We start from the raw sequence: 10,305 nt of genomic DNA, 5'->3' as shown, positions 1-10,305 counted from the left end.
TTATGAAAAGATGTATAAAAAATAAAGAGAAAATGAAATTTTTAACTTTTTAGTATAAATAGTTGATTTTTTGATTTTTTTAATGACTTTTGATTTTTAGATTAAAAAGTGATATTACGAAACGAAGCCTAGAGTATGAGACAAAATTATATGTAAAATTTAGGAAATAATTAAGAACTATTTTGGGGATAAGATGAGATTATCATTTTTGAAGGACAAAATGACATTAAAAATAAAAAATAAAACCCAAACTTCATGCTTGAAAGTGTAATTTACCCTAAATTAAAAACCAGAGTCCTTTTATCACATTGCTCAGTCTCAGAACCTTGCTTGCACTCCCTTCTTAGATTGAATTCTAGAGAGAGAGAGAGAGAGAGAGAGAGAGAGAGATGGATGGAGATGCAATGGACATGGATTTGAATGGAGAAGCTTACGGACGATGTCTGAGTAGCTTCGTAGACGAAGGTAGCAAAGAGAGTCACAGATACTACCTCGCACGAAGAACTCTGCTCGAGATGCTCAGAGACCGAGGCTACGCTGTGTCCTCCTCCGATATCGAGCTCTCTCTTCAGGACTTTCGCTCCATTCACGGCCAAAACCCCGACACCGATCGCCTTCGGATCTCCGCCTGTCTCCGCTCCGACCCCGCCAACAAGGTCCGCGAATTTCCAAACCCCCCCTTTCTGTTTGGTTTCCCAGAAAATAAATAGATATGAAATGTTTTGAATGCATTGTTTCTAAATGAATGAGTAGAAAAAGTAAAAGCATGTGAAATAGGAATATGGGTGATTCTTTTTTCTTTTTCTTTTTGTAATTTGTATTTTGATGGGTAATTTGGTATTATAAAAATTATGCAACCAATCGATGGGGCAGGTGGCCGGCGGCCGGCGGCTGTGGATGTGGTTGGAGTGGTGGCGGGCGGTTGTTAGGGTTTGGAGATTAGGGTTTTGAATGGAGAAGATAAGGGTAATATGGTAGTTTTAATGTAAGATAATTGTAATTAGAAAAAGGGGCAAACTTCAATTTATCCCTTTTTTGGCTTGGGCTGGGTGCAGATTAGCTTTACATTCGAAATCATCGCATAATCCTTTGTGGTTGGTGAACTAAAACGCACATTAACTTCTATTAATAGAAATTGTAGATTGACTGTTATACCCTTCTCTCTCTCTTCCTTCTCTTCTTCATATACCCAGAAGTGTTTTTTTTTTCTCTCTCTCTCTCTCTCTTCTTCTTCTTCCTCCTCCATACCCAGAAGGGGCTGGAAGGTCGGTTGTGGAGTTGATTGAGTTTGCCAAGAAAAGGGTTCCTAAAAATGAGTGGAGGAATACTAAGGTGCAATTGATGGGTAGTAGTGAGTTGGAGGGGGTGGAATTGGTTGCAAGGGAGGCCATTTTCGAGTCCTGCAGGCGGGTTTTGCGGTCCTCTGGGTTTTTGTTTAAGAACGAGTGGGTGGCTATAATGGAAGGTTGGTTGGCTGGCTGGCTGGCTGGCTTTTTTTGATGAATGCTTTTATTTCTCGTTTGAGTTGGTTTTTATATAATTGAATTGATCATGGGTGCTGCTAGCAAATGTAGTAAGGCAGATAAAACAGAAGAAAAAGAAAAAGATGAAGAAAAATCCAAGCATTTTTTGTTGAAATTAAAACATTTTTCAACTCTTTTCTATTCCGATAATTTTGAAGGTGAGATCTTGCTCATCAACCTATGTTGTGTACTTTGAATATGTACATATATATAGCTACAGATTATATATATTTATACATATATACATTAATTTTTTATAGAAATTATGTTGTTTAAATTAATTTAGATTTTTGTTTTTAGAGAGAGAAGGCGGAAGACCCATGACAAGTCTTTGCAAATTTAAAGATGTTATAGAGGTATTTTGTTCTTAAATATAACTTACTCTCTGTATGGGCGTTTGAACTACACAGTCCGTTAACTTGGATAGAAAAGTGAACGGTGCGTTTTAATCGACCAACCACAAGGGGGTTATGTGGTGATATTCGAATGTCAAGAGGGTAATCCGCACATGGCCCAAACTATAGGGGGTAAAGTGAAGTTTGCCCTTAAAAAAGATTGACAAAATGTGTGAATAGAGGGAGAATGGTGTGTGGAAATAGAAGCTCGCTCCAATCAATTTGCTTTCTCACTAAATTTTACCAAAAAAGGGGAAATGAAAGTGGCATGATGATAAGAGACCTCTTTCTCTTTATTTCTCACATTTTTTTATACCATTTATTACCTAATTTGTAAACCCAACATTGTAAAAAAGTTTTCTTTCGAATCATTTCTTATCAAATCACTCGATCCAAACGGGCTGTTACAGGGTGTGTGAAAGCATTGTGTTAACTGTAGCATCATTCTTAGGTTGTGTTCAAAGGGAACATATTATGAGTTGGAAATTGGAATGAGAAGAAAGGGCTAGGAGAGGGGGGTACAATGAGTGAAATACAGTTTTCATGCAACTCAGATGAGAACTTCAACTTGTTTGAGGTTATGAAAGGAATATTAGGTCATAATAATCTTCTACGCTTATTTTGTGAACTATGTTTGCCACTGAGAATGATCATTTGATGTTTGCGCTTGATAGAATGTTCACAGATGAATTATTTATCGTTTTTGTTGAAATCTCAACACAATCTATCTTGTAATTCCCAAATTCAATCACAAAACATATGGGGGATGGAGCACGGTATGATATGGTGTTTCCTGTTGTTCATTGGTGAAACCAAAGCAAAGTCCAATTTTGTGAATCTAAAGATAAAACTTTGGGGTTTAAATGCCCAACAACTTATGAAAGCCATTAATGAGTAGTGAGTTAAAACAGCAGGAACAGTAGCTTTTTATCCTGTCATCTATCCTGTAGCTTTATATTTTTATGTGTGCTGTTATGTATTATCAATTGAAAGAATACTTTTTGATTGAACGTAATGAAATATTTCATCCTCTGGGTTGCAGGTTCTCGTCATTTTCTGTGAACCAACTGCGGTAAAAGTTAATACCATTCGCAGCATTGCATCTCAGATAATGAACAGAGAAAGTTTGACTCGGCTGATATTAGTGGTGCAAAATCAAATGACAAATCAAGCTCAGAAAGCTGTGGATCTTTTCTCCTTCAAAGTTGAAATATTCCAAGTAAGTTTCTGGTATTATCGAAGTATTGCATTTTTTTCCCCCCATTCTTTACATTACTGTTACTATGTTGAGCTGCGAATTTTGGCATTCCAGAGTATCGTTTCGTGTTTTAATACTTGATTTGTGACCATTAAGTATAACTGACCTACCAACAATTAAGCAAATATCGATGAATATTAGCTACAAGCACACTTGACTTGAAGGATTTCCTTTAGAAGGGATGTATATGTCATGCATTTTCTGTGGGGGAAAACTGTTCGGTTCAATACTATAGGCATTGAGACCCTCAAGCCATTCAGAAATAGTTTTAAAATTTTCATCATGGATGAGTAATAAGGGAATTGTTGTTGGTGATGATTAATTTGAGTGGAATCCTTGTTGGCCAAATCAAATTTATGTGAGGTTTGACTGGATCCTTAGGAATGTATTGCAATGATTAAAGAAAGTTTTTTGAGTAATTTTAGTGGGATGTGGGATTATAGAAAAGAAAACAAATTCATCCTCAAGGAGGAGGATGTCGAGTTGTCTTTTTGGAGTATATTTGCTTACAAGAGGAGAGTTGGAGGAGGAAGCAAGAGAAAGAGAGAGCACTCAGTCAAATTAATATTTTAGTTTTGATTATTTTTCAAATAATCCTTCTATAAAGCTGCCCATTTTAAAATCATTTGGCTTATTTTTGTGATTAAATTCTATTTCATGCCTTTAATGTCATACCGTTCTGTATTTAGATTACCGACTTGCTTGTTAACATTACAAAGCATGTGTTAAAGCCAACACATCGAGTACTTAATGATAAGGAGAAGCAGAACCTCTTGAAGAAGTTTAGTTTGGAAGAAAAACAGGTTAGTTATTAATTTGTGATAGTTTTGCTATTTTAAACTTGAAAATGCTAAAAAAGGATGTTGCTATCTGAGAAAGTTTTTTGTTTTTGTTTTTATTGCTTCGCTGTTGAGAACTCATATTCTTGTTGTGGGTTCTATTATCACTTTTATTTTTATAAAACTGCATTTTCTTAACATGGAAAATGGGCATAAATACATTGGTGTTTTGTAGTTGATCTTTGATTCTTAACATACTGGTGTCTCAAATATATATTTAATGCTGCTTAGAAGTAGCTATTCCTCATTAATGTCATAGGAGTTCTTCAATTTATTTACACATACATAATATAAGATGTATTTAACATCAAATGTAAATCTCTTGAATATGTTAACCATGTGATGTTGGAAGTTGGGAAGATAACCTTGGTTGGAGGATATGAGTAATTAGTCTGAAAATTACTCAATCCAGATGTCATAATATAAGAGAGTTGTTTGTATACACTGGGATGTGGCCATGACCCTTGTACTACCCTCAAACCAAATGTCAATGTTTGACTTGATCCCGAATGGAGTCATCATATCCTACTCAGCAATAGTGAAATCAAGGATAGAGGATCACCTAGGTTATGTGGTTTGAGGCTCATCTGGTATATCTGGTACACAGCTTGTGACAAATATTGTCTCTGGTTGAGCAAAGACATCTTGTCCATATTTTAGTGTTCAGCATACATCTTCTGTACTTTACACGCATGCATGCATGCACGCACGCACACGCGTGCGCACACACATATTACATATGTGAAGCTAGAACATAGTGATGTTCATAGTGTTCAACATATAGTGATGTTGTGTAATCCTTCCAATGAATTTGACTGATCTCATCTTGTGTTTTCCCGTAGATTCCTCGGATGCTACAAAAAGATGCAATTGCACGGTATTACGGATGGGAGAAGGGGCAAGTGGTGAAAGTTAGTTACAGTGATGAAATTACAGAGTCTCATGTCACTTATCGCTGTGTTTGGTGATGCGTGTATTGTCCATTTTCAGGATTTTCTGTCTGACTATATATCATCTGTGTTAACTCATGCTAAAACTTTGGTTGGTAGAAGTTAATAGGTCTGTGATCTTCATGTTCTTTTATTATCTCGACATTCATGCTGTTGGTGGGAATTTCTAGTATGTGTGTGCTTGTTAATGTATATTGCACCTTGTGAATTGTGTTATTTTTTAGGCTTATATTTGCCTTTTGTGAGCTTTTTCAGTTTTGAGTCAAAAGATATTCACATTTTAGGTCTATCTAGATTAGACAATCCTAAAACTTTTTGAAAAATAGAAAAATTTTAACAGAAGTTTTGTAAATTCAAAAATAAGTTCACTTCTGTATTTTTTTAATTATAAAATATGACTTTCAATTTATTTTTTTTTAAAGGACTGCTCAGCGGCCAAAACTTGTGTTTTTTACTATAAGGTCCTGAGTTCCGAATCTCAATATATCCAAATATCTGTAGGCAAAGCAACCGGGATAAGCTGCCAAAATCTTTATTCTAGGATAATGTATCCATGATAAATTTAACAGCAGTAATTGGAGCACAAATATAAGGCCACGGAATTGTAGGAATTGCCTACTTTGGCTTGTTTTGAGAAGTAGGAAAAAAAAAATAGTTCATTGATTTTTTTTATTTTTTTTTAAAAAAAAAATATAAAAAAAAAAGTAAAGAAATGATGTGATGCAAATAAGTTAAGAAGCTAATAAATTGACTTAATTTCATGTTCCCAAAAGAAGCCCAAGCATTCTTTTCAAAGGAAGAAAAAAAAAATGACAAAAGAGAGAAGGAAAACAGCCCAAAAAAACAATGTCAAACTAACTTGATCTTTCGCAGAAACCGAGCTTCAAACCAGCAACAGGAATTTCCAAAGCACCCTCCAAAACAACAATGAGAAAACTATCCCTCCTTGATTTTAGTAAAAATAAATGAAAATTATGACAGCCACAAAATATATTCTACATTGCTGCAGTCATACTAAAATTTATTTATAATAAGATCAATGAATTAAGTAAATTTCAATCAACAATGGTAATTCTCATCTATATGAAATTATCAATCTACTTCACCAAAACAATAACAAGCTGCCAACAGGTTGGATTGCAGCAGTAGTGTTCAATTCCTTTTTTCTACAATTACGCTTGTCAATATTAAAAAAAAAAAAAAGAGAAAAGAAAGAAAGAATAAAAGAAAAAAGAAAAGGAAATTGACCCAAGACAATTTTGGTAGTATGTTATTTTGCAGTCAATATTGAATTAATCAATTTTTTCGAGCTAAAGATGCAGCAATCCCACCAGCCACAAGTCCTACAACTGTTGCAGTGATGCCAATTCCAATGACACCATCTGCACACCAACAACAACAACAAAAGAAAGAAGTGTATTTTCAGTTTCTTTAAGATCTGAAAAATTGATAAAGAGAAGTACAAGACATCACCTTTAGTGATTTGATCATCAACAGTCTTCTTGAGGGTCAAAGCTTGCATCCAATCAGGTGCAATCTGCAACAAATGAAATACGTATGTGATTTCCCATGCACATGAAATTTTCTATAATTATACTCTGTTAAATTAAAGTCAAAATATAAAAAGAACATAATAAGCCAGAAAGAAAAATTACTTTAAAAAAAAAGAGTTCATTTAGACGTACATTGTCTATGTTATGGTAGTAGTCAATAATTGGGTGCTTTGAAGATTATTTGAGTAGATGAAGGAATTTAAAATGAGCCGGAGATTAGACAGATCAAAATATAATTCTGTCATAGCATTTCAATGATGAATTGCCCTTCAGATCCATGATAAAAAGTCGTCGTGAAAAACATCAAATTATCAAAACTAGTAACAGGAAATGCAAGTCATGTCTTTTCTTTCAATTATTATATTATTATTATTTTGTTTGAATATCATTTCTTTGAAATTATAATCTGAAAGATAATCAATCACACATCACACAAAGTAAAATCATGTAGGTATGAAAAAGAACCTGAAAAGAAAATTGAAATACTAGGTACAAACTCTGATAAAATACAGTAAAGGGAAAACAAACCTCTAAACATTGTTCTGCAAGCTGCCAGCTCCTTCGATATTCACCATTTCTGTAATACCCAACAGCAAGAAGATAAGCTTTTCCCTCTTTTGCAATGGGCTGCACTATTGGCTAATGAGGCTGCCAAAGAAGAATTGTTCAGTTTCTGACAAGGGCTGAAATTTCATATACAAAATCACAAGTAAACGCTCAGAATTTCAAAGCAATACAAATATGGTATGTCAACTGCATCTGTTCTGTGCAGCTTCCAACATCAATAGAAACTTAAAGCACAAAGGTGCAATGAAAAATTATAGAAAAGCAGCAATAGCATAAACAAAGCTAATCATGACTCCAAAGGGAACGATGGTGATTACTTCAGATACAAAAGTTACCGTTTACAAACTCTTTACAAACGGGGTCAGCACCAAGTCCACAACTTTGAGGTTTGCTACGTTGAGCTAATAATTTGAATTTCTCAAGCATAAACAAGTATGGAGCACAAAATGCAGTAAACTTTTGATGGCCCCTAAACTAATCATCCAAAAATGTGTATACAACATGCAACTTTTAGTAAGTACACTGGCTGTTAAGTTCCTTTTTTTCTCCATTTTTCCATGAATAAAGAAACAAATCAAGTTAAAAAATACAAAAAGAGACACAACAATGCACATGCATGCACATACAAGATCAGGGTGAGGTGATAGTTACAGTGAAGATTGGTGGCAAAGAGAGTAAAATAAAAGTGTAAACAACAGGAGGATGTTAAATGGAATAAGTGGAATAATTAAACAAGATTGAAATCACAATCGTATGAGAACTATAAACTCCTTGCTGTAAAGAACAATTATTTAGTACTGAATTTATTGATTCTGACCTTCAAGCATAGCTATCCCACGCTGCATGTCTTCTGGTTGTTTGGAATGAACAAGAGCCCATGATAACCGTATAATTCTCTCTCTTTAGTTCATCTGAGACACCATTTGCAGCCTCTGAAACTTCTCTCTCACAGCCCTACACACAAAAGACTTCAGAGCATAGACAAAAGTGTGGAAGAACCAGAGAAAATTTCATATACATGGATAGTGCCACTGCCACAGCAGCATTTGATGCCTTGGGGGTTATGTATTTATTGTCATGAAATAAAATATTAATAATAGCAAAGTGCTGTGGATTTCTACATCTTTTCTGAAGTAGGAAAAAACCTAGTTCAATCACAAACAAGAGTTAATGCTGGCAATAGAATCTGATATGGTTCTGAAGATTTAAAAAACTACTTGACAAAACAATCACATCGACTTAGACTCATTTTCAGTGCTTATTCCAATCACTTTTTTTTTTTGGTATCAGCAATAAGGATAACAAAATATCTCTAAGCACGGATGAGATCAACAATATCTTCCAGTAATGCTGTTGCACTCCAATCAACAAGAAAACTTATTGAGCATATATTCTCCTGTATAGTGGTCAGCCTCCAAATGAAAAAACATAATAGCTACAAATAGAAAATCATTACAAGGCTTGACATAGGCAGAACGATTCAACCGAGGACTGCAGGGAATGTTGCTCAAAAGATGGAAAACCAAATATCGTAGACATAACACACTTTCATTGCTTGATTGCCACTAAGTTTGCATTGAGAAGAGAAATAAAAGAAAAAACTAATTTTGGGACAGAAATTCCAACCACAACCCCAGTGAATTTTACAGAAGATAACAAATTTAAATTTATCATCATCCACCCCAAGCTCATATTACTCAACATATCATATTCAACAGGCACAAAACAACTTATAATTCTCAAAATACAAATTAAAACTATCTCCTTTCTTCCCCTTTGTCCTGAAGAGTAACTAGCGCCAATCTAGTCATGTTTTTCATGTTCCAATTGAACACTTTCCGTTTTTCTTTTTGATTCTAAAAAATCGTGTGACCCTATTCATCGAGTGGCAAATGTAACCCAACAGCTACAAACAAGTTAACAAATTAACACATACCCAAAATCTAAATAATTTTTCTCCAATTGTGACCCCACAAATTTACAAAGCACATAGAAATAGAAAGAATTCATCCATAAATAATAAGTGGCAGTTGCCAGTTGGTACTGTCCCCATTAAACTGTACAAAACTAAGCTATTCTATTACATTTGGTGTAAACGCTGTCACGTTTTTGTTCTTTTCCAAGAATGCCCTTTAACTGCCAATAACTTTTGAACAATTTTTTCATTCATCAATTGCCTAAAAACTATTAAAAAACGGTTTTTCTCATTCATCAAATTGCCCCTCAATCATATAACCATCCAAAATTTTATATTTAAAATTGGAAACACATGCATTTGCACTCACCACTAGTAATAACATATGCACATGAATACTGTCCATCAAAACTAGTCACAAAACAGTTCCGGATTTGAAGAAAAATTATAAAGTCAAGAAAACCAAAAACCTCAAAGCAGTATATAATAATATACACGTTCTTACATGCCACATTTTTCTCAGGAACCAAACAGGGGGCAATTAAAATGAAAAGGGAGATAGATAGATAGATAGATTGATGCTTATGACAATGGTGTTGGGATCGCACCAAGGCATGTGGTCTCCGCTGCTAAAGAAACCGGTGACTGAGTCGCACAAGTTTCTGATACTCCTTTTCGCTGCCCACATTTCCTTGAGGAAAACCAAAACAGGGTTATTTTTCCAAGAACATCACAAGGGAATGAATCGAAAGATAGGTTTTTGGAGAATTGGAGATGATTACTTGGATGATGTTATCGTAGCGTGGAATGTGGTCTCCGCTCTACATATTTTAGTCGTAAAAAAAAAAAAAAATAATAATTAAAAAATTATCATATCATTCTCTCTATTTTTCTACATATTTTTTTTATATAAAAAATTAAAAAATTATTAAAATAATCAATTCCCAAATGAAAATATATTCATAAATTTTAATTTTAATTTTAATTTTAATTTTTTTTAGGAGATAGTTTATAAATTTTAATTAATTATTTCTATGTATGCCGATATGTATATAAATACAATATTATTTTAAGAAGTTGAATAGAAATTATATTGGATATATGTATAGTTTGAAAGAAAAGTATGTACTGTAGGCCCCTGTTTATTTGGACGGAATAGATTAGATTACGAATATCTTTGAATTGTGTATCATATATTATGTTTGAATTGAGTTAGGATTATAAGGAGAGACTAATAGTCCAAACTTTGGCTTAGTCCTCCAATTTATATCTCACCCCCTATGTGGGATTGAATAGTCCATCATA

At 34.0% G+C, this 10,305-nt stretch overlaps 1 protein-coding gene and 1 pseudogene across 2 annotated transcripts; one reads left to right on the top strand and one right to left on the bottom strand.

Moving 5' to 3' along the window:
* Positions 1-253: 253 nt before the first annotated feature.
* Positions 254-5,157, top strand: LOC145800979 (DNA-directed RNA polymerase V subunit 5A-like). Of its 2 annotated transcripts, XM_082890911.1 has the most exons (4): positions 254-656; positions 2,961-3,137; positions 3,866-3,979; positions 4,858-5,157. In XM_082890911.1, exons 1-4 carry the CDS (start codon positions 390-392, stop codon positions 4,981-4,983), a joined length of 684 nt encoding a protein of 227 aa, XP_082747037.1. In that variant the 5' UTR covers positions 254-389; the 3' UTR covers positions 4,984-5,157. The 2 variants fall into 2 exon arrangements, with proteins under 2 accessions (XP_082747037.1, XP_082747038.1); XM_082890912.1 differs by lacking the exon at positions 3,866-3,979 and having other exon boundaries at positions 273-656.
* A 1,104-nt stretch (positions 5,158-6,261) lies between these two features.
* On the bottom strand, positions 6,262-9,775 carry LOC145788727 (mitochondrial fission 1 protein A-like; annotated as a pseudogene).
* Positions 9,776-10,305: the final 530 nt, after the last annotated feature.

This window comes from Camellia sinensis, chromosome 10 (genome assembly GCF_055761805.1).
Source record: "Camellia sinensis isolate YWXY chromosome 10, ASM5576180v1, whole genome shotgun sequence".
In the NCBI taxonomy this organism is placed as follows: Eukaryota; Viridiplantae; Streptophyta; class Magnoliopsida; order Ericales; family Theaceae; genus Camellia; species Camellia sinensis.
This window is presented reverse-complemented; position numbering and strand designations above follow the sequence as displayed.

Coding starts and splice junctions, on each gene's coding strand:
- LOC145800979 (XM_082890911.1), top strand. CDS start 390: ATGGATGGAGATGCAATGGACATGGATTTGAATGGAGAAGCTTACGGA. Junction 657..2,960: donor GCTCCGACCCCGCCAACAAG/GTCCGCGAATTT, acceptor TCTGGGTTGCAG/GTTCTCGTCATTTTCTGTGA. Junction 3,138..3,865: donor TCAAAGTTGAAATATTCCAA/GTAAGTTTCTGG, acceptor TTCTGTATTTAG/ATTACCGACTTGCTTGTTAA.